This window comes from Magnolia sinica, chromosome 17, assembly GCF_029962835.1.
Source record: "Magnolia sinica isolate HGM2019 chromosome 17, MsV1, whole genome shotgun sequence".
Taxonomy (NCBI): Eukaryota; Viridiplantae; Streptophyta; class Magnoliopsida; order Magnoliales; family Magnoliaceae; genus Magnolia; species Magnolia sinica.
In genome coordinates, this window is record NC_080589.1 from 788554 (window position 1) to 814207 (window position 25654).

Here is a 25654-nt window from a genome sequence, read left to right on the forward strand (position 1 = left end):
AATCGGTTCCACGGTTCTGGGCTTTTTATAATCCAGCCCAATTGCAAGCCCATGTCCATTCATGTTGTGGTCCATTTGATGAATGGTTTAGATATTGTATAAGGTGTACAAAAATACATTTACGAAAATAATTGTTCTAAAGAAAATAATTATAAGGTGTGCAAAAATACATCGGTTCGGTTCCACAATTCGGTTCCACGGTTCGGTTCTACGGATCGGATCCACGGTTTGGTTCTACGGATCGGTTCACGGTTCGGTTCGGTTCTACATACCCCCAAACCGAGAACCGAACCGATGTCACCGGTTCTTTGATTTTTGGAACCGGAACCGGAACCGGTGCACTCTAGAACCGGACCAAACCGGACCGTTTGGTCGGTTCCGGTCCGGTTCTACGGTTCTGATGAAAAAAATAAAAAACCATACAACAACAGTCGTCCACTAAGATTTCCTCAGAAATCTCGTCATTGGTTTTATCTTTCTAACCTCGCATTCCTAGAATTTACTATAAATACCCATTTCGGTTTTTTTCTTCCTAATCAGTTGGAAATCACCATTGCTCTGTAACTGTAGATTCTGTTATAGAAAGCTGTTCTTGGGTGTCTCAGATTTCGTTGTTTCAGACCCATTCCTGTGTTTTTCCGAAATGGGTTTTTCCGCCCTGTCTTGATAGAACCATTACTGTGTTTTCCTCCCTTTTTTTTTATATCTGAGAGAGAGAGAGAGAGAGAGAGAGAGAGAGAGAGAGATGAAGGTTTTGTGGATATGTGTGTTTTTTGGGTTTCTTATGAGGAGATGGGTTGATGGTTTTGTTACATTTGAAGAGTTTAACTTGAGTGAGATTCTATCAGCGTCCGCCTTTGAGGCGGCTGCCAACAGGCCTGTGATGGTGGGCCTGTCTTATGTTAAAGGAGCTGATGAACTCGGAGCTGGTTTGTGTTGCACACTTTTAAAAACATGTCCTCCGTTGATAATTTATATGATTTTTTTTTTCCAAACTCATTATCTTGTTTATGCTTGATTTCTATGCCTGTCAGTTCTTTTACTGTTGATTCTGGTTTCAATTGCAAAATCCATTATATGGGTTGTCTTGATAATTGACGCAAGGAAGGACGCGATGAGGCTGATCACCGTCTTCCTCAAGCGATAAACACCTTGAATCCACGAGAAGAGATTGAATTTTCTAAGAAGTTTTAATTAATAGATAATAATAAAAATGAGTTTATCACCCTTAAATGACCCTAAACATACTCTAAAAACACAATCAAAGAGTCCTAATCAATCAAGGAAATAAATTCATAAAATCACATAAATTTTCTGTGTACTTGTCGTCGACTGATCGAATCAACAGGTCGGAATGACCCAAAAGTGTCCGGAGATTAAGATAGGAAATTTTGTGATTTTCAACCTGTCGACCCGATTGGTCGACCTGTCGAACACAATTTCGACCAGTCGATCAGATCTGTCAACCTGTTGAAACAGACAGAAACTGTCCAACAACAATTCTGCAATTTCCGGAAATTTTAGCAGAATTTCGACCTGTTGACCACAATGGTCGACCATCGAACTATGCTGAGTGTGGTTGATCCTTCTTGGCTTCTTTTCGTCAGTCCATCTTAGCCATGAACGAATCCGTGACCCCTTCTACTTCAATAATGCATGGAATGTTTGCTTTTCAATTCGTCTTTCTATTGTTTCTTAGATATGATTTTTGGTTTTTTCAAACCTCGAAAAAATCATATTATTGTCAACGTCACAATGATTTTTGGTTATTGCTGAATTTGAATGCCACATCCATTCAGTTTTGTAGATATTTGGTTATTTTCCAATGTTGTGATGGGTAAACTCTAATACCCAAATGAAAAATCCTAAGCAATGGGTTTGATTGTCAATGGGGGATGTGTACGTATATCATTGACTTGCCCAATTTGAATATCCCATTCTTAATGGTTGGAAGATGTTTGTGATTTGTGAAAAATGTTTAATCGATCTTTTCGGGCGTATATCATTGACTTGCCCAATTTGAATATCTCATTCTTAATGGTTGGAAGATGTTTGTGATTTGTGAAAAATGTTTAATCGATCTTTTCGGGCCTATTCCTTGTCTCGTTTCCTCTTTGATTTGGTGTGTGCACCGAGCCAGCATTATCTATGAGATCCCCCAAATTGCAAAACTTGCAAAACAATAGTGTTTTTTTTTTTTTTTAAATAATTTTTTTATTTTTTAATTTTAATATCAAATGGTCTATGGTATAATGCCAGTGGGAGTTTTGTGCTCTCATTGCCATTACCAAGACCTGGATAAAGGAGGAGGGTTGCGTTAACTGGCATAGCTGCTCTTGATTATTTGGTATAAGTCTTAGATGATGATGATGGTGATGATCAAATGAGGTATGGTATCTGAAGATTACTGAACTAAGAGTTGCAAATTGGATATTTTCTTGGTGAAACATGTGAGTTAGCATCAACACGATGAACTTTACTGTGATTTCTTGAAGACCCATTCGCGGTTGATATTAGAATTCGAGTTTTTGATGTTATTGTCATTTTTACTACATTCTATCTTTTAATTGGGTGTGACCCAAATGCATTGGAAGGCACCGAGTTCTTTTTGTGCTTCTGTTTTTAAATTCCAGTTACCTGCACAAGCCATTTTGCTGCTTCTGTAAATCGTGTGGAATTGGGCTCATTTGACATACAGTAGTTTAAATTTTAATAACCACACTGAAGCTATGTTCTGTTGGGATTCTCTTCATAGGTAGATTTTTAACTCTTTATTTGATGTTTTGATGCACTCAAGTCTGTTTGGATGGAACACCGTCTGCTTACCACTTAGATAGGGGGTTTGGGTCAGGAATGGACAGTTGGCTCGTTCATTTGGAGGTGAGACAACTTCAAAGTCAAGAAAACCATGGTATATAATCTGGTGTAGTTCTCTTCATGTGTGATGACTTTGTAAATTTACAGGCATTCTTGTGATATGATAGGGAGGAGGCTGGTGTAGTGACATTAAAAGTTGTGTTGGTCGCAAGAAGAATCATCTTGGTTCTTCAAATCAAATGGAGAGGGTGCTACGATTTACTGGAATTTTGAGCAATAAAGCTGAAGAAAATCCCGGTTTGTCTAAGACTGCATTCATTGTTTATTTTCTTTGTCTAAAATTGAATTCGATGTACAGCCATTCTTCCGGAAGGAATTAGGGTTGAGATTTTGGTGGTATTATTGGAATTTGTTCTTATTTTAGGTTACATTTATTATTTTCTTAGATTTTTACAATTGGAATAGAGTCAAGGTTCGCTACTGTGATGGTGCATCCTTCAGCGGCGAAGGTGTAAATGAGGTCGGTAGGAATATCTGGTCTTTTACAATTTTCATCTTCCATGAAAATAAGCCTTACAAGATATCTACACTTCATTGGTTATCAAGAGCACAATGACGTTCCCTATATGAAACATTCAATTGTAGTAATTTTTCTCTAAGGATGATTTAAAAAAAAATAAAATTATATCATTACCATAACTGGACTTTTTACTCAATTATTAGACATCAAAATGCCTTTGTAGGTTATAAATGTTATTAAGATTTTCCATTTTCTAGTTTCCATTTCATAACAGGACTCTTGACTCGTTTCTTGGACATTATTATCTCTTCAATCTCGGTCTTGACGTTTGAAGTCTCTTGTGCATCTGCCAAAACATTCATTTCAAAATCGGCTTTCCCCCATGTGCTTGTCACTGCAAATTTCCAACTCATCAAAATCTCCCCATGTCTGCCTTCTCTTCGTCTGTTTATGTTTGAATGTAACTTAAGCTACTTGTGCTCTCATTGTTCTGCTTTCTTGTCTGAATGCTCCCTGTGCTTTGATAAATAAAAGGCAAGGGTGCACTATAAGGAAGGAAAAGTTGTTTGCGACTTCCTTGGTTCTTAATAATGCCACCTTGAAATCAATAAAATTGATATGCCCTTAATTGTTTGTATTTGTCTCCTAAATTACTCCATTATTTATTATAGAAAAAGAATGCTAGTCTATGAGAATTGTACTCCTCTCCTTGCTGTTGGTGAAAGGCATGGAGAACCCGCATGAGAAAAAAGATGGGACCCTCCATGTTTTCTGTTGGCCAGTTAGTATTAGGAAGCCATAGAAGGTGAAATCATGGACTACCAAAGCTGGTCCTCTATTTATTATCAAAAGCTGTGAATTTCTATCATCCAGATATTTGGCCTAATCTGCATTTTAGAATGATAAACCACGAAGCTTTTGTTTTTTGTTTTTGTTTTTTTGTTTGTATTTTTTGTTGTTTTTGGTATATTTGTGATCATTCATCATGGTCCCTTGGATATTTCTTGGTTAATGTACAAGGAAAAAACACAGATCTTGGCTACTGTGCTAATAAGAGGGCTCAATCATTTGACAAGATGACCATCTTTCCTCCAACCAAACTTCATTGTAACGTCGTGAAAATAGTTAGCCTTTAGTTGTTTCAGTTGTAGTGAATAGTAGTATGCAATTTTTCATTCCTTGAACCCTTAGTCGCTGATGGCTTCTCTGTGAGAAGTTTCAGTGGCGTGCCCGTAAAAGATCATATCTGCAACATTTACCATAGGCCTATTGGATTCGGGCAAAGTTATGTTGCGACTAGCAATCCATGGCATGCTTTTGGTGCTAGTTAGTCATGCACATGCTATTGTTGACTAGTTGTTCCATCCCTTATTTGTTGAACACCCTGGACAAGAAGATTGTGATGCATTTGGGAACTTAAAGATTGGTTGGAGGCGCATTTACACATGTTGTTGTGCACATTTGATTTTTAGTGCTTGAAAATTGATCTCTTCACATATGCACGTGTGGGATGCTTGAACTTGGACAATCAATGTACACATGTGATTCTTTTTTTAAAAAATAAGTTTTCAAAAATTCAGATCATGTGATTCACCCCTAATATTCCCATATATATATATATATATATATATATATATATATATATGATCCAACTTTCTAGAAAAGAAAATTTAGATATGTCTAGAATTTATCTATTCAATGCCATTGAAAAATTGTCGTTTTGTCGATGTTGATATTCCTACCTAGGAAATCTCTATCAGATCCAGATCTTGGAACATCTGCAATTTAAACGAGACAAGCATTCCACGCCTCATGTTCTTTTGTATTCTTTAATCGAGTCGTCTATGTTGTCAGCATCATATCTTCCTTATGAAGGCTAGCTCACCACTCCACCAAAAATACCAAATCCATGGTCTAATGCTCATATATCCATGACTATTTGTACAAAAGTGCATCAATTCACATGCACAAGGGGGCTGGCAAACCATGAACGTGTACGGTTGGTTTCTCTGAATGCTGATGCTACAAACATGTGAACTACACAAATGATGGCCCATTTTATTCATTGTACCTTTTTGCTTCCACTGATCTGCGTACATTTCTAATCGATCATAAGCTTCATACTTGTATTTGCATTTTCATTTGCAACCCAAATTGTTTGAGTTCTGTTGTTGAAATTGTTTGATCTTATCCTGCCAATTCACAGTAACATCCAGTGATTTTGTGTCCAGGAAGAAAACCTTTTTTTCCGTGGACAGCGCATTTGGTCAGCTGTCATGGAGGAACTACTGTCATTGGGAATGAGTTTTGCCAAGCAGGTTTTTCTTTCTTCCAGTGGAGATGTTTTGCAACCATGGTTGATTCTGTAGTGATATACATCATTTCCCAGCTTGTTTCAGGCTCTTCTTTCTGGGTGCTCTGCTGGGGGTTTGGCATCTATTATTCACTGTGACCAGTTCCGGGAATTATTCCCACCAACTATTAAAGTCAAGTGCCTTAGTGATGGTGGATTATTCCTTGATGTGTATGACTCGCTTTGTGAATTATTTTTGAAAGAGAATTTTCTAAGATCAATTTTCCTATAGCTTTTATTGTTTTGAAATATTTTAATTGAATTGTATTGCTTTCTTATATGATCCTGTGGAATTGTAGGAAGGACATATCTGGCAAACGCACCCTAAAATCTATTTATGATGGGGTCATAAGCTTACAGGTTTTCTTTTTCTTTTTCTTTTCTTCCAGTTTAAGATTGTGGTGATTTCCATTCTATTCATCCATTTAAACTTTGATTAGATAAATGTTAAGTCATATGTAGGAACATAGAATTCTACTCGTGAAGTATTTTGGACCACCAATAGGATGAGTAGGATTTTGTTGTCAGTTTGATGTTTTGGGTATCCTCCATTCTTTTGAAAAAAAAAAAAAAAACGAAGGTATGGAAAATGTTTCCCATGCATCTGCTGTGCGGAGCTTGATGCACGTCATGTTGTGTACAAAATCTCATATTTCTTTTGCAATGGGCATAATGAGCTGTTACCAAAGCAATCCTGGCATGAATTAGGCTGTCAACCATAAACACACACACGGGGTCCTGTGTAAAACTTGTAACATTGGCTAGTTAGTTGTGTTTGGATGAGGAATTCATCAAATTTCATGCATTCTTCATTTGTTTTTACAATATCCACGCGTTATGATCTTCAAGAATACCACTTTTGCTCATTCTTCTTCCATGGTTATTAAAATTCGCTGGTCATCACAGGGGGTGGAATCCAACTTGCCAGAACCTTGTACCTCCCGCTTGAGTCCCGATATGGTAACTCTTTCCACTTTGTTCTTTTTACCACTACTACATGTGTGTAAAGGATAAAAGGAAGGGAAACTGAATTACGACTGCTTCCATTGTCTGCAGTGCTTCTTCCCAGAGAATTTGGTGAATGAAGTTGACACCCCACTTTTTCTTTTGAATGCGGCATACGACGCATGGCAGGTAAATTTTCGTTTATTTAGGAAATCTCTTCTTCCAACCACCTAATAATGTAATAACACTTGGACAACTTATTTTCACTCTGACACATTTGAATTTTACCCCCCTTTCCAGGTTCAGGCTAGTTTAGCACCACTGTCAGCTGACCTTGATGGTGATTGGAGTGCATGTAAATTAGACCATGCAAAGTGCAATGCAACCCAACTTGCATTTCTTGAAGGTACTCTCTCTCAGCAGGCATGTTGGGAGTCCTGAAGTAGTTTCAGAGTAGCAGTTTCAGAGTGTGACTCACCTAGGCAACAAAACTGTACCACTTGCCCCAAATAGACCCCTTTTTGGCATGGTGACATTTGGGCCGAAACAGATATGATTTAGACGGTAGAGTCTCATTGAACAGTTTTTAAAACCGTGGGTGGTACCGACTGCCTTTCACCACCACCATCACCATCCATCTAAGCCTTATCCCAACTATAAGTTGTGGCAAAAGTTTAACATGGAATACCAACCTGATGTAGCCCTCCCTTCCCTGGGCTTGGGACTGGCAATGAGACCATAAAACTCAGACAAGCATACTATTCAAAAGGGATTCTTGGATCCAACTTTTTGTCTGATTAATGTATCTTGGCTTTTCTCTTGTGAAACAGACTTCAGGAGTCAAATGCTCCATCACCTCGATATGTTTTCAACATACAACAAAAATGGTTTTTTTATAAATTCGTGTTTTGCACACTGCCAGTCAGAGAGGCAGGATACTTGGTTCGCAAATGATTCTCCTCAAAATGGAAACAAGGTACGGATAAGTTTTTTTTTTAAATTTAAAGTTACTTGATCACTTCAGTTTAATAAGTAGAAATCAAGATTAAAGGCATAAGTAGCTTATCTTAAGTAACTTGCTATCCAAACAATTCAATTCACTCATGCATCCAAACACAGCCTTAGCTAATTGCATTTTCTCTTATTACATTGCATGTAACATGCATTGTGTTACATGCAATGTAAAACTGAGGTTGTTCAAATTTCATGCTTTTATATATGTGTGTGCATGCGTGTGTTTCTGTTTCTTTTATTTAAATGACCCTTTATTTTATCTTTTTAAAGACTATCATTTCTTGTATTGGCTCAAATATCTGATTTTAAGACCCTTTTAAAGGCCCTATCTTTCGAGCAGAAACAAACCTGTTTGAAGAGAATTTTTTGTTTCCGAAACAGAAGCCTATGAATGCCAAACAGTGAGAATTCCTAGTTCATTAATCAGATCCATATTTTTGTCCCTTATAATAATTGGGTCAGAATAAATTTTAGTAACCTTTTCATTTTTACAATCTTTTTAATCTCTCAATCTTTATCTTAACTTGAAGGCGAAACAGAAAGAGATGAATTATTTGGTATTTTTATATTCGAGCAACTTCTGCGATTGAAATTTCATGCACATATTTCTTTTTTGTTAGAAATGCAGGGGTTTATCATCTCATATTAACCCCATGTATTATTGATTGTGTAGAGGATCGCCGAAGCTGTTGCGGATTGGTACTTCGACCGATCTGAAGTTATGGAGGTTGACTGTCCATACCCTTGCGGCCAAACCTGTCACAATCTAGTCTTCCAGAGACTGATAAGTCAATAGAGATCTCGTACAAAACTGCTCAAACAAATGAGGCTTGTGGAGAAGGTGGATGAAAACCCAGAAAGGTCCTCACTTGCCAGTGCAACCGAAACATGTAATAAATGCCTAAAGAAATCTGTGTTATTTGCTATTATGTTTGTCATGGAGATTCAAATTGCAAACTTCATGAATTATTCTAAAATACAGTTTAATTGAATTCCTGCTTGTGAATTGCACCACTTGCTAGTATGGATTCTTGCCCGCTCACCTTGTATGGAGAGATTGATTTCTTTTTCTTTATCATTATTGAATTATTCTGTTTGGGAATTTGGGATGTCACATGCATGATTTCTTGGAAGTGGCGTGCATCATATCACACAAAATTAGAACTTACGAACTTTACCTATCGACTCATACACTGACAGATTGATGATGGCCCATAAGAGAGCACAACACAATTCTCACAAGTGCATTCACAAAAATGGAGCCCACATGTATTTTCTCGATTGATCCACGTAGGTGGTGGGACCCATTATACTTGTCCAATCCCAGGCACGGCCCGAGTAGCTATGGGGCCTCAAATTGGAGATGCCCAAGCCAAGTAAATGGGCCTTTAGCCATATATCAAATCTAGCCCGAACTAGGTGGGACACCAGCCAAGCCGAATCCATCCTAGCCTACTTTCACCCTTCATATTTGGAAGTGGTAGAAGTGAAATCAGCACTTTCATCCATTTTCATCTTCCATGTACTATTTACAGGTAGAAAATAACAAGGTAGATTTCTTAATCCAATCTCAAAAACACACTCATGGAGAGAGAGAGAGAGAGAGAGAGAGAGAGAGAGACCGACCTAGAAAAGGACTGGAATTGTCTAAAACACACTGTTTTGGCTCTTTGGTGTCCGTCACGTTGTCTATGCAAAAATCTAGTCTATTTATAAAGTTCGTTCATAAGGTCATTCATAAGGTGAGAACTATTATTTGGACTATACATGATGCAGGACAACTAACCACTTCTCTAAAAGCTCGAACTGATAGAGCATGGCGACCACATCACATGGGTCTCGCTTCCCACGAGCCACTTGCCTAATCACCCCAAACTTCCTGCTCTAATAACATTTTGATGTAGGACAATTAACCACTTTCTCTAAAAGCTTGAATTGATAGTGTGGCGAATCAATTCCTTTGTCTCATAACCTAGGCTCACTTCCCATGGGTTAGGTCCTTGACCGAACCCCTCTTGAGCCCCACGTCACGTGGGTCTCGCCTCCCGCAAGCCACCCACTTCACATGGGCTGCTCATCTCGAGTATGCCTCCGCATCACATGGGCCACCCCACTCGAGCCTAGTGTAAAAATGCTTCTGCATTAGTACATATAAAAGATAAGCCCAATAAAAATTTCATATGGGCCACAACACTGGGAACAATGTAAAATTGCTCCCAAACCACCAAGTTCACACACTGCGGCCTAATTGAGTTTTGTATCAAGTTAATTATTGTATCTTCTCTTTATCCTGGTGAGTTACACTTGATTAATGGGTAGAAAGGTATACAACATGGTGGCCTCACGAACAAATCTATGGTTGGGATCCCATCCACATCATTCATAGTTAAATACACACAAAAAAAAAAAAAAAAAAATCTTAGATATCTCATTTTTTTTCTAATATTTTTTCATATTATTTTCACTACCAAAAAACAGGCAATGCTAATGGTCGGCGTTAGCTTTCCTTGACGCCTTTTAGTCGTCGAAAGGGCCGTCGGGAAAGGGGTCGTTGGTGTTGCTCGCCGACGGCCGATGTCGATAACCGTCAGCAATAGGCCTATGAGTACTAAAACCAGATTTTCTTAATTTCTGGCGGCCCTTTTGACCAACTCCGACGGTTAAAAGCCGTCGATGTTTATAATAATTTGAAAAAAAAAAACACCCATCTATCTCTAGCTCAGAACTAGCTCGAAACGGACAGATCAACCTAAGAAAATAAAACAGAATACCAATGAAAAAAATATAAAAGAAAAGAAAAACAATAAGCAACGATCTCTAGATTGCAACCAAAAAAAACATGAGAAGTTGATGTTACATATATATTTGTAGTAATTGTCTAGAAATAAAGAAGTGCAGTTGGTGTTTTAATTCGATTTAAGAAAAAGAGAGTTAAGACCTCCTGTCAACAAGTATAACGGTCATTTACACAAAATGTGAATGTATCTCTGCAAAGCTTGTCTCATCTGCACAACCAGAGAATCACCAACAAATCTGTCATTAGGAAAACATAAAATACCAGCCATTCCTCGCCAATATATAATATAGCTAGCCAGGAAATAAAAAGGAGAGATACACTTGGAGATTTACACAAACAAAATGGCATACTTAAAAATATATAAACAAATGACAGACCATCATAAGTACCTCATTCTTGACTCGATCACTTTGAGGCAAGTGGCAGCTCCCATCTATACAAATAACTAAAATAGGAAAGAATGTTCGAAAATAACAAAATTTGAAACAACTACAGATTAACACGACCGCAGGCAGGAGTGTTTTTAGATGAAATCTTGATGGACTCCTCTTGAGGACTACCCACTATAATTCTAGAAACTGGCAGCTTGACTTGAAGATTGACCAAGTCAAGAAAAAACTTGATCTTAACTGTGAGTTGGCCTTGAATTGACGAGATTCATCAACTCGATGCCGCTTGCAACAACTGAAACCGAGTCACTTGGTAGTTTTTTTTTTTCATAAAAATATTTCGAGTTTCAGACTCATGACCACCATGAGAAAAGGCAACTTCTTAACCAACACAACTGTTTACAATGTTTATCCTTACTTCAAATATTATTAATTTAAGTTTCAAATACTGAGTCAATTAAAGTCTCAGGTTGAGTCTTCATGTCAACCCAACTTGGCTGGACATCAAGTCATGTTGAGCTTTTGGGTTTTTGAACTATGCTGCCTATAGAAGTAAATTTCTTGCAATGGAGGAAACTATGGAAGAATTCCCTAGGAATAGCTGATCCGATGCCCAATAGGATTAGAGAAATCACAGGAGACCTGTTGCATCAGGAAATTTATAGCATCCTAATGCGCCCTATCTGTGCAATTGGGGTCCATGGTTCGGTGATCCAAACAAATTTTCTGGACTAGACTCAATCCCAACTCTGATCAATGGCCATTGGCCACATATTATGTTAGAAATACAGTAGGGGTTAAGAAGAAAGGCCACATATTGTACAGCTAGGATCCTCTAATCTGCAGGACTTTTGGGCCATCATCTGCAGTGGGGCCATCAGATCAATGGTCTAGATTGTCGAGCCATGGGCCCCAACTCTTACATAAAACATTTTGGCTCTATACTCCAATACATGTCCTGAATCTCCCGAGATATTGAGCATATGTTTGGGTGTAAAAGCGGGAAAATGCTAGACTGCTTGATCAGGCTTGCTTTTCTGCAACACCACATACACCAAGTTTATAAAGCTCAGTAGGGAAACCCCACCAATCACAATTTGGCAGTGCACCCAAATGCTGCTTTATTTACATCCTTGTTAATTTCTTCTTACTGTTGTCAGAAATTGGGCATTCAAGTTCAATGCTCAAGTCCAATTTTAAGTATGTTACCCTTGGGTGAATTCCTTCAGTATGTTACCCATTCTCCTACCTTAATGCTATTGAACAAATAGGAACTTATGCCAAAACATACCCTGAAGAAAAATACAAGCTGTGCATCCAAGCTGGCAAGAGTGGGCAAGGGAAGAGGTTCTACAAATATGTGGGAAAAATACACCTGATTTCAATACTACAAACCACTTCAAGATTGTGAGTGCTTTCAAATCCATAAAGTTAGCCATTTCATAAGCTGTGTTTTAAGTCCTGAAAGCTATTGGTTAATAGCAGATATTTAAAGGGTGGGTGGGCTAGAGATTGTCAGAAACTAATCATTCGCCTTGATTTTTAGGGTTCTATCCCTCTGCATGAGAGGATCTCTTTTCTATCCATCCATCCATCCATATATATATATATATATATATATATGGATGGATGGATGGAGAGAGAGAGAGAGAGAGGGGGGGGGGGGGTGGATTATCTCTTTTCTATATATTATGGACTTATGAACTAAAGTTTATATAATCAGACGTATTTCAATTTCATTCTACAAGCATGTTGCTGAGTCAACTCGCTTCAAAAATAAAATGTCACTGGGTCAAGTTATTTAGGTTCCCCACATTTCACGGCCATCTGTTCATTAGTTTTACAACTTGGAAAAAATAGAAAATACTCATTGTTTTCTAACACTGTTTTTGTGGGGTACAAAACATCATTTCCTTCATTGGTTTCCTCCAACATTTCAAACTTACTTTTCATTTTTTTTGGCACTCACTGAAAACAAGAAAATAGAAAATACAAACTGCTTTCCTCTTATCTGTTTCTATGGATTACAAAGCACTATTTCCTTGAAGGTTTTCCCTACATATCAAAGTTATTCTTCACTAATTTTGGCACTTAGACAACATATATAAGCTGCCAATCGTGATTCTGAAAGAGTGTATCCATCACTTCTAATATCTAGAAACAATCAGAGGGATGATTTCCGCACTATAGTTCGCTTACGCCTACAGATTCTGAATTGCAGGTGACCATGATCTTGTACGAAGTTCTAAGGTTATACCCACCTGTGACTGCCCTATTTCGACAAACTCGTAAGAAGATGGATTTAGGAGGGATCTCCCTCCCACAAGGTGTCGACCTCTTGCTACCAACACTCCTCATCCATCATGACCCTGAACTTTGGGGTGACGACCATCATGAATTCAGACCAGAGAGATTCTCAGACACAGTTTCAAAGGCCTCAAAGGAACAAACCACCTTCTTCCCATTTGGATGGGGCCCAAAGATCTGTGTTGGTCAGCACTATGCGATGATAGAAGCAAAGATGGCACTTGCTATGATTCTGCAGAACTTGCTATACCAATGCTCCTTACACTGTCATAACTCTCCAACCACAATATGGAGTCCAAGTCATCCTACACCGAATTTGAAACCATCATCATCCTTATAGTGTTATCAGTTTTGCTGTTCTTGTTCTCAGTGTTGTTTTCCTTTTCATCGTTCTGTTATGGTTGTAATTGGGAGTATTTGTTGTGGACTGCAAAGCATGTGTTGAGGGTCAAATATTGCATATCAGACCCAATTATTGCCTGGATTTACAAGCATGATACCGTTCAATGGCCCGATTTAATCGTGTTTGTGATGCAGAGTGTATTTATGAGCATGAACTGAAAAAGGGTGCTTAAACCATGGATTTAACGCTCTTATGACACCCAAGGCAAGGGACGGACTCCAGGGGACCAAGATCGATGGAATTACACGCCAGAGATCCGAGAAAATCGGGAAACTGAAGCTCAAGTGGTCCAAAAATCATTCAGAATGCAAGATCACGGGGTTCCCACCATCCATTCGGCTCGAAACTTTATACATAGCCTGAGGACCATAAATTAACCGTACATGTAAAATTTCAACCATTGGATCATTGTGGAAGTGGCCCAATGGACGGATCAGCCCATAAAATCTCATTTTGGGGCCCACCTGATATCTGGCACTGCCTCAACTTTGGATTCAACGCCTTAAATGGGGCAAAAAAATGAATGGATGGATTGAATTTCTGAGAAACATCACAGGGGACCCTGTATGTGCACGTGTACGTACACAGTGCACACTTATTTGCGGTGCACCGGACCGACTGACTTGGTTAAAGTCGGTGCTGACCGACTCTTCACGCGAAATCTGTTTTTTTGTATAACAGCCTCGGACGCTCGGTTGCTGTTGTGGGGCCCATACATTGCCCCAATGGACAATCCAAACCGTCCATTATATTTCCAAGGCCTATGTTACCAAGGTCTAGGTGACAATATTTGATGAAACAAAGAGGATGGGATTATAACCATTCAGACACAAAACGGACGGTGGCTTTAAAGATTACGTGGGCCACATCAAAGTATAGCCAAAACTACTCTTTCCTGACTAGTTTTTCGAGGGGAGTTCAATGAGCGGCTTGGATTTGTCAAAATAACACTAAAATGGGCCCCACCAACGTCACAGCGGAAGCTTCCGCGTCCCTATTTCGCAACCGGCGAGAGTCCATTTTGCGGAAGTTTGTGGCCCCACCCATGGCCTGTCCGACCAATCTGATCTGTTCATCGTGTAGACGGCCTCGAATACTACAAAACCTTACTGAAGTTTTACACCCATGCGTGCACATGTGCGCAATACAGAGGCCACAAACAGGCGGTCCTGCGACGTTCAAAACGATTTTTGGCATGATTTCTTCTTTGGGCAGCGTCAAGATGTTCAAAACCACCCATTCTTAACTTAAATTTCGTCCTGAATCCAATGGATGGGGTGAATTTCCCCGAAAATACCTCTGTGGGGCCCACCGATCACGACAGCGAAGAGGTACTGAAGCTTTTATACATCTGCAAAAATCCGAATTTCCAAGTGGTTGCGGCCCACCATCTTTCATCATATGGTAAATCTGAACCGTCCATCATGTAGAGCACTCAAAAACGTCCTAAGGGACAGTGTTTCTTTGAAAATTGAGCTAGGAAAGTGGTGAGTTTTGAGACACTGAAACTTGGCTGCGAAAAGTTACACTCTGTTTCCTGCTGCGACTTTGCTACCGACTCTAGCCTTCCAGCAGTTATAAAAGGAGGTTGTAAACATGAGAGAGGAGGGGAGATGATCTAGGGCAACCGTGGAGGCACCTTGCGAGCTTGGACGTGGGAAGAAAGAGAGAGAGAGGGTGGACGGCCATTAGCGTGGAGTTTCCCTTTTCCTTTTCCTCTTTAATTTCTTTCTTTCTTTTAATGTTTTAAGAGACTTTAGTTGATCATGTCTATGGTTGGCTGAACCTCTTAGCTAGGGCTAAGAGGTGAAGCTTGCAGCTGTTGAGGATGGTTGTTTTGCTTTAATTCATGTTTTATGGATTCTCTTAGATTTTAGTTTGATGATGAAGGTATACTTTTAGTTTTTAATGGTTTGTTGTGACTTAAATTACAATGGATCTGCGATAGCTTTAAGTATGTTTTCCATTATTGAGATTGTGAAATTAATAAGACCCGTTGTTCACCATCGTCCCATGGGCATAGTAGGGTGACGGAACCCTTCCTAACTTTCACAATTCTCTTATGATTGGCTGTGAGATTAGTAAATCGCTGTTGTTTGCCATTGTCTCCTGGGCATGGTTAGGTGACGGGATCACTTCCAAATCTTCACCAATCTTATCTGTTAATGATTAGATCTATAAGAAGTTCAGAAATTTGACAAATCTCTTCTTACCAGCTGGATAAGTATGCCTTTGCATCATGATCCAAAAAAAATACATACTCTAGCTAGTCTTTTCTAGGCATGCCAGACAGTAAGCATGCACACTATACTATAAAGAATAACATGAGTTTGTATTACAGTTCATTGTTGTGGCATATGGTTGGAGTTTTGAACAATGATCTTTGATCATCTGCAATAAAGAATAGTGATGTCTTACCATGTTCATGGTACATGGCGGCACGCCCAACTGTTCGATGCCAAGTGGTAAAATGTTTCAGGCACTAGGAAGCGTAGCATAAACGCATAAGAATAGCAACTTGCTGAGTCAGGACATGGGACATGTCAGGATCAGCCCGAGCCTGACCCAATCATTACTCATCCTAAAAGTCAGACCGGGTCCAAGCCCATTTTGTGATCAGGCCTTTGATTTCAGGCATAAGCCACCCATTAACATCATAAACAGACCCCTTCCTGTGCCCAGGTCAGGCCTGAAGAGAATTTTTCAAAACCAAGGCCAAAGCCTGGCCTGTCAAATTAATTGGGCTTCAAAAACAGGACCATATCCGAAATGGGGGCCTCTCTTACAGGACTGACCCAACCTGTATCAGGCCAGGAGCCATTACCCAACATCCTGGCCCATTGCCACCCGACTACAACCAATCTGAACAGAGTGACTGTCTTGAACATGAGAGACTCAACAGCTGTGGGTGAGAGGGCTTCCCAGCCTTGCATAACCAACACCATTTGCTCCACACCGCTTGTGTTCCTATTAAATAGCAATTGTCTGTGTTTTCATCGCCATTTGCATTGAGCGCAAATGCAACCCTATGTAATCCTACTCCTACATCCCAATATCACAAGTCAAGGGAAGTCCATAAAATGAATTGTCCACATCAAAGGTGGACCCCACATAATGGATGACCTGCATCAAAGTGAGTCCACATAATGGATTGACCGCATCAAATGGCCCTAAAGATGAATGACCCACATCCAAGGTGGGCCCCACGTGATGGATGGCCCACATCGAAGGTGGGGGCTCACGTGATGGATGATCCACATCGAAGGTGGGGCTCACATGATGGGCAATGGATATTAAGGGTGGACCAAATAAAGTTGAGGGATGAGTACTTATGTGATGTTGGAAACCAAACATACTTTTCTACTTGGCTGATATGTATGTTGTTTACCAACATACTCATCTGCTGAATAAGTAAAAAACAAGATAAGCTACTTGAAGCATATGTAACTTATGTAACCCAACGTAACTTATGATCCAAATGCGCCTTTGATTTCCAGCATAAGCCACCCATTAACATCATAAATAGACCCCTCCCCATGCCAGGTCAGGCCTAAAGAGAAAATTTTAAAACTAAGGCCAAGCCTGGCCTGTCAAATTAGTTGGGTTTCAAAAGCAGGCACATAACCAAAATGAAGGCCTGTCTAACAGGACTGACCCAACATTTATCACGCCAGGAGCCACAACCCGACAGGTCAGCCTGGCCCATTGCCACCCCAATGCAACACATCTCAACCAAAATGTAAGAACAGTGGCTAAGACAAAGGCCATTTATTTACTCATTTATCTACACATAAAATATCAAAATATAGGTGACAATATATATCTTATTCAAGTGCATCACAAGGATATGAAACTTCCATTCATCAGTGCTGCAGCCACAACATGACAATAACAGCAAAATAGACCCAGAATCAATGCGCAAATACAGACCCAATAGCTGGCTGAACACATATAACTTGAAGAGTTCACCACTCCAAATTTCCATTAGATACCCCAAGAATAAAACTAATTGCTACCAGAACAGCCTGCAGGAAGAAAAAGAAAATAAGTTTCAGAAGATAAACAAGCATTCAGACGAGGAACCCCTTTAAGAAGGATAATTTCAAAGCCCAACAAATAATGAGATAACCAATTTTTTTTTCCAATATGACATGGCGCCTTTTCTTTTCCTACTTTCCATTGATAAGGAGACAATACAAAGCCTCATGCAGAGGTTGCTTGGTATCATATCAACCCAGCCTCACAAGAAAAAGCAGAACTGATACAAGCTCATTCAGTATTAAACCCAATCTTTTCACCTTATTTGATACTCTGTTTTGATCCTTACTTAATACTCTGTTTTTCCTTCCACCAAAAGAACTAATTCCCTTTCTTGGATAGCCAATGTACCAACTGCTGTCAGGATTACAGCCATAGGCATACCCACAGCATTCCTAATCACACATGTTATTGTAAAACAGATGTTGTCGATTTTAGTTTCTATAGCTGTACATGCAACCAGCAGACAGTTGAAATTCAGCATGGTAACAAGCTCATATTAAAAACAAGAATACATCACTAAAGAACATATCAAAACATAAAGAAATTAGGTACATAAAAGCAAATAGAATATATCTTAATAGCATCATAGAGCATGACAATATAAGGTGGAGATCTACCAATTGGAAACAAAAGGTATTGGCACCTACCCCAATTGTACATGCAATCAATCCTGCTTTCTCCCTGTAGTCTACCACAACAAAGAGTAGAATGAAAGCACCAACATACCACGGAACAGCAGCAAAAAAGAATCCTGTCAAGAACCTTTATACAAGGAAAAAGAAGTTATCAGCTGGCCTTCTCCAGAAATGACAACAGTGCATGAGTACACAGCAGAAAAAGTGTAATAGAGCAGAAGCATGCATTTGTACATTTGTATCGACGATCTCAGATTATACTACCATTTGCTTAGTATTATGGTAACAAGACGGGTCCTTACTCTTGTTCGGGTGGTAGACTCTCAAGAGTTTCAACTCCCGGTCAAGGGTTCGAGTACCCATAGGTGGTGAAATTCGACCAGCGTGAGTGTGTGTGTTAAAAAAAAAAAAATACTACCATTCGCTTAGTATTATGGTAACAAGACTTCAGTCTAAAATGGAACATATAAACCTCATATACAAGTAAACAGGTAAGCTTATCAATGTGTGGACATGAAACAAGAAACAATTGTTTGGGCAAAAGGAAATACATCTTCTGGTGGATGCAGGAACTAAACTTTGGATGAAAATTCACATGAATCTGAGCAAGAGCATAGCTTCAGTTGGGTTGTTTTCAAATGAATAGGCAGGGTAACTATTGCAAGATTGCATCCAGAACATGCCCTAACAAACTCTCTATCTTATTCAAAGGGTTGCAAGGGGGCACGCTGGGGTGCCAATCTAAGAAGCTACACTGAAACCAACACAAATTTTTTTTAAGGTGCAGATTTTATTAGGCCGAAGCCAACAGAAAAACAAGAAAAGAGAAGGACCAAAGGAAAAGAAAACAAAACTAAACTAAACAAAACCTAAAAATACAACAACAGCAACCCCCTGGGCCGCGTGGGAACTTGAACAGGCCTAAGCAGATCCCCCCTGTTTTCTCTCCTTCGTTTTTTTAATATATATTCCTGTTGCTTTTTTTTTTTTTTTTTAGATGTCAGCAAAGTGAGTGAAAAGAGAAATCTGAATTTTCTGTGGATAGAAGGCAGGTAAAATATATGATAACTACAGGACGTACTTCTCGCGGTAGAATCTGTAAAAAGCATTGGGAATTTTATTTTAAAAAATCACCTACATATTAAGAATTTACATTCCAGTACCTTATTCAAAAAGTTTTTCAATAAGCTACCACATTAATTTAGGAACTTATCAGAGTACCTTCCATTGGACTTCTTAATGGCCGCCCGGGTCGGCCATGCATGCAAAGAGGCCCACAGCTTGGGTCAGCCCCACATGATGCTTATGTGAAACGTACCCTGACCACTAGGTGCTTCATCCTATGTTAGGCTCAAGGCCCAAAAATTAGCCCCATCCATGATCCAGGTGGACCACATAACTGGAAAGTGTAGAGGGCAACACTCACCCTCCAAACAGTTTGCCTTGGCGTGGGCCACCTAAATTATGGATGGGCCTGATTTTTAGGCCCCGATTCTAATTTTTGGGGTGGCATTTAATGGTTGGAGTGGATTTCGTATGATCATCACAGTGACCCATGTAAAAATCAAGGGCAAACATCTTAATTGTTTCCTTTGGTGTGGCCCACCTAAATCACAAGTTGATTTTTCTGGCCTTGGGCCTAACATGGGATTACAGATCTAATGGTCAAAGTGGATTTCACATACACATCACAGTGGACCCATTAAACAAGAGCAGAAGTCCCTCTCCCGACCATTCCCCCCCACCCCCCCCCCCCCCAAAAAAAAAGAGATTTCTAGATGATATATTAAACAGAGGTCTCAAGTCCTACTAGTCGGACAATTAGTTACGGTCCAACCAGCTGATAACTTCCAACCTTTCATGTGTGTATGACATCCGACCCATCCAATAGGTTGGCCCCATCATGAGCATCACCTTTTGCCAAACTCAAAAACAGCACTCATTGAGTGGACCACACTTGTGTTTCGCTATTTTTCAATTGCTAGAAATTGTCTTATATGGTGTGGCCAACTTGATGAGTAGGTAGGGTTAACTTTTGCATTAGGCGATCCTCAAGTGTGGTCAACCTATTGGAAGGGTTGGATTTCACATGCACTTAATAAGTTGGAAGTTACCGTTGGGGTATATTATAACTTGTGGTCCAACCAGTTGGACCTGAGACCTCATTAGAAAAAAGGGACTTTTATGGGACACCCACCCTTGATTTTTGATGGGGGCCACCATGATGTGCATGTGAGATGAATCCACTTCGACCATTAGATGTGTAATCCCAAGTTAGGTGTAGGGCCATACTGACACATGATTTGGGTGGGGGAAACAACAAAGGAAATAGTCGAGATAAAGACGTTCACGCTTGATTTTTCAAGGCCCACAGTGATAATTATATGAAATCAACTCCAACCACTAGATGCCACACCAAAATTTAGGACTAGAGCAAAAAATCAGGCCCATTTGTGATTCAAGTGAGCAACATCAAGGGAAACAGTTTGGAGGTTGAGCGTTGCCCTGGACATTGTTTCCAATAGTGTGGTCCACCTAAAACACGGATGGGCTGATGGCCCTGGGCTTAACATGGGGTGACACACATGGCGCTCAAGGTGGATTTCACATAAACACCACAATGGGGCTCAGCTGAGCCGCAAATCCCTTTGCTCGCCACGAGCCGCTATCAAGAAATCTAATGGAAGGTGCTCTAATGATAATTAGTTAATTAATATGGTAGATTATCAAAAACCTTTTTCGGAAAAGGTACCGGAATGTGAATTCTATACTAGGTGGGTAGTTTGTTTGTAAATTTCGCTAAAGCATTTGTTTGTTCCTAGCAAGCGCTTTGATGGAGAAAAGTAGAACATGGGATTTGAAATGAATTAAATTAAAAGCTGCATTAATCACCCCCGGTGAGGAGTCTTGAATACAAGACCTCCCACTCTGATACCAATTTAACGTAGGACAATTAATCACTTGCTCTAAAAGTTCGAACTGATAGAGCATGGCGAATTAATCCATTTATCTCATAGCCCAGGCCCTACATCCATGGGTTCGGTCATCGACCGAACCCTCCTCGTGGGCCCCAAATCGATGGGCTCCGCCCCCTTATGGGCAACAAATTACATGGGTTCCACCTTACACAAGCCACCCGCCTCACACAATTCCCAAATCACATCGGTTCCGCAGGCCACCCCACTCGAGGCTAGTATGAAAAGCTGCATTAATCACCCCCGGTGAGGAGTCTTGAATACAAGACCTCCCACTCTGATACCAATTTAACGTAGGACAATTAATCACTTGCTCTAAAAGTTCGAACTGATAGAGCATGGCGAATTAATCCATTTATCTCATAGCCCAGGCCCTACATCCATGGGTTCGGTCATCGACCGAACCCTCCTCGTGGGCCCCAAATCGATGGGCTCCGCCCCCTTATGGGCAACAAATTACATGGGTTCCACCTTACACAAGCCACCCGCCTCACACAATTCCCAAATCACATCGGTTCCGCAGGCCACCCCACTCGAGGCTAGTATGAAAATGCCCCTACATTACATACCCACAGCCTAAAATCTTCCCTTCAACCACCACTTCCATTGTTCTCAAATTCTTTGTTACGTCGCTCACATGCCAACTCTATGTTGAAAGTAGTAAGACGCCATGATCAAAAGCAGGGAATTTTCCACAGTTATCTAAGTGAAAATAATAAGATCGGTTGAAAAGAACTGGCAGTGAAGCCTTTGCCTGACTCAGATAAGGATGCCAAGGTCCAATGTGGGGCTTGGTCAATTGTCAACTCTATTTTCATAAAAAGGGAATGCGGAGCCCATATTTTAATTCTCCATTTTCAAGGGACTCTGCAACATTTTTCTATTTTCCTAGCCTCATAGAGTATTTTCTCTCATAGAACATTAATCACATTTGCATTATCTATTTTAAATTTATAAACTTCCAATCAAACAAATTACTACATTTTAAACTTCTCCCCCTTCATAATCCCAAGCAACCAACATCCTTGTCAAGTGTTTTATGTTGTACATACTAGAAAATCTGCTTTTGTATGTACTAGAGTGTGTACATGTGTTGTTACACTATGGTTGAACATTTTACTATTGAGATCTAGACATTATATATATATATATATATATATATTTAAAAGGTCATTTAGTGATCAATCCATGGGCAGCCACATATTAGGTAGTAAAGAACTTTGTAAATTCCATCATTAATTGGATACTCTAATATTACAAGTTTGCATGATAAAGAGCTTTGTAAATTACTTCATTTATTGGACACTCCAATATTGCAAGGTGAGAAATGCCCCAACGCTCTCAGAGCACTATAAGTTATAGTGCTAGTTGCATTGGGACACAGACAGTCCAATTCATTGATCCGGTTGGTCATTATGTCCAACACATTTAATGGGCTACCATACAAATGTCACACCAACCCAACAAATATTAGCCATTGATCAATGGCCTTTTATGTGGACGGTCAAGATTGTTTACACAAACTAGGTACAATCAACAAATTTGATCCATCTATTTGTTAGGGCCCATCGTGGAGTGCTTATGATTCTAAAGAATCACTTTTGTTAGACAATCATAGCCATCCCATCCATAGCTTGGAAAAAGAATGGCCAAAAGAAAATAAGGCCAAATCAAGGATGGATTAGATCATCCAATCAGTATGACTTTTGCAAGGTAGTCCATGAAATATGTTCTGGACCTAATAGACAGTTCAAATCGACCAGTTGGATTGTCCAAAAGGACAGGATGCAACTAGGAGCACTGTAACTTCTAGTGCTTTGAGAGCACTGGAACATTTCTCTTACATGGTAGCAGAACCTACATTAGGATTCTTAAGATTATATGAAACGTGAAGTTTATAATTGGCCTTTGTTACTTGAGATAGTTATGCCTGAATGCTTCAGCCAAATGTATACATGTAGAGTATCAATGATAATTTAAACCTAAAGCCCACTACCCAAAAATGGAAGAAATAATTAGAGACTAGATGACACTTTTAAATTGGTAAATAAATGTTTGTAGCATGGTAGAAGTAGAACAGTTGCTTCCATGGATGGATTTCCAAGTAATACATTTGCTTGCTAAGAGCTTTATAGTATAAAGCATTCAAATATTCAACAATTCCAAGTTCCCAAAGTAAACCCCTAAGGCCCTAACGTTCACAAAGTAACCAAAACATGAGTGTGGCCTACATCATCATCACCACCACCACCACCACCATCATCATCAAAGCCTGATCCCAACTAACTGGGAGCTACATGCATCCTGTGCTGCTATTCCACTCCAACACTGACCATATCCTCAGTTAAACCATATGTCATCAACTATTTTCTTACTACCTCCATCCACATCTTTTTGAGCCTTCACCTTGCCTATATAAATTTGCTAAATAAAATAACCAAACGGGAAAACCTAAACCCGAGCTCTCATACTATATATAAACACAATAAACAAAGTAAAATAACACAGAAATGGAAATCCTTAGGAACCTGCCTATACTGCAAAGTCGGCAACACAACACAGTTAGAGTGTGAAATCACATATTCATATAAAATTCCTTAAAAAATAGCAAGGAAGTTTAGAATACCAAAATGTAGCCTGGCCAAGGAAGCATGTAGATACTGAATTGCAGTTGGTAGATACAAGCATGAAGATGCAGGATTTATGCCCGAGAAACAAGAGAAAAGGAAAATGAACAATGCGTAACCATGAAACATCAATACATATATATATATATATATATATATATATATATTTGAGAGAGATCATGCAACTATGATTCCCCGCACACGAGGCCGACCTTGATTGAACTGCATTAATTTTCAGACTCATTCAAAGCTGATCAATTCCATATATACCAATCAGCAGTTCCATTTCTTGGAACTAGGAAAGCTGCAGTTTCACTGACTCAGAATTGCAATTGAGAAGATTCTTATCCATGATTATTGCTCAACTACCATGAGCTTCAAACCTTGAGCTTATGAATAATCACTTCTTTGGTTTTGAAATTCTACAACTATCTGGAAAAGAGCAGAACTAGAACTTACATGCATCAATCAATGGAAATATTTGCAACTTATAAATGAACAATTTGTTTATTTCACTATTTTAAATAAAAAGTAATTTAGGGAGTAAGTTCTCCCAATGTTCCCGTAGTCCATACCTGCAACACCATATCATCAGTGGGTGTAGAAATTCTTAGCACAAACAAGAGAAGATCCATACCTATAAGTGCAGTTACTATGTACCAAAAGACGGTCTTTTGTTGTCACCAATTCAACTTTGTCGACATTTAGATTTGGCCATATGACTAGAGGTATTATATGGGTACATGCACAATATAATTGAGTTTTCACCTTGTAAAGTGGGGCCCAGAGTTCAATGATCAAAAGTTCGTTGGGATACATTGTAGATGGAGCACACCCCAAAAATCTGGTATATATGAAGATCCTTGCCACCCATCTTCAGCCATTTTTGGTTGAATGTAAAGTGTTACATTATTGTTTTCAACCATACATTTGAAGGCAACAAATTGAGAAGTTAGGATTGTCAAAAGGAGATTTGCGGCATAGTCCACCATTGGTGCCAGCAGAACATTATGCATCTGTGAGCCATGGGACCCATTTGCAAGAATTGAAAAGCCAAGTACACTGCATATCATTGGCTAAAGGATCATATAATTATTTATGCCCAAGGTATTCGGGTGATAGCAGAGAGTTATTTGTCAGAAGAGCATCCATCAATTTTCCTTCATTGATTAATCTGTCAAAAGAGAATAAAGCTAAAATAGTAGATAAGGTGTTCCCAAGTGACTTCAGCTAGTAGTAAAATGGACTAGAACCTTGCCTGCCAGACAAAGTTCTATTGCCAAAATCAAAACAAAAAGGAGAAAAATTGTCATGTCTGCATCATCCAAAATGCAAGCCACAACTGTAACGCATAGGTTGTACACTTGTACTTGATTGGTCCTAATAGCAGATACCATGGGAAAATACAATTCTGATGAAAATAGAAGCAGATCCTTTCATGAACTTACAGGTGAAAGTGACTTACATGTGAAACTTCAAAAAAAAAAAAGAAACTCAAAGTTGCTTTCAACTTGTAAACTTACAGGGATCCAAATGACCCCCAAGTCATTTGGTGTGAAATTAAAGGGAATGTTGCCAATGAAGAGGCTATAAAGCCCTTTCTTCTTCTTACTGACAACTGAAACCCATTTTTCTTCTTTTCCCTTCTGTCTCAACAAACTGGAATTTACTTAACCGTAGTTACATTACCCAAGATTAAATGAAAACCTTACCGGAAAAAATCCTTTAATGCACTCCGATGCATGGATTGCAGCATGTTAAAATCCAATTTCCAAGCTGGGGCAAGCTACTCTCCTCTTGATTTCTGAACCTGTTTTTCACTTCATGGGTA

The 25654-nt window shown here is 39.3% G+C and overlaps 1 protein-coding gene and 1 long non-coding RNA gene across 2 annotated transcripts; one reads left to right on the plus strand and one right to left on the minus strand.

Annotated features, from left to right (window-relative positions):
* The first annotated feature begins 442 nt into the window (after window positions 1-442).
* LOC131231405 (pectin acetylesterase 12-like) lies at window positions 443-8655 on the plus strand. Its single transcript, XM_058227573.1, has 12 exons — window positions 443-929; window positions 2798-2880; window positions 2985-3114; window positions 3264-3337; window positions 5569-5655; window positions 5737-5861; window positions 5990-6050; window positions 6597-6650; window positions 6747-6824; window positions 6936-7041; window positions 7466-7611; window positions 8323-8655. Exons 1-12 carry the CDS (start codon window positions 746-748, stop codon window positions 8443-8445), a joined length of 1251 nt encoding a protein of 416 aa, XP_058083556.1. The 5' UTR covers window positions 443-745; the 3' UTR covers window positions 8446-8655.
* An 8643-nt stretch (window positions 8656-17298) lies between these two features.
* On the minus strand, window positions 17299-18499 carry LOC131230779 (uncharacterized). The gene is made up of 2 exons (XR_009164094.1): window positions 18234-18499; window positions 17299-17570 (listed from the first exon to the last, which is right to left on the minus strand). It is a non-coding gene; the product is annotated as an uncharacterized LOC131230779 (long non-coding RNA).
* Window positions 18500-25654: the final 7155 nt, after the last annotated feature.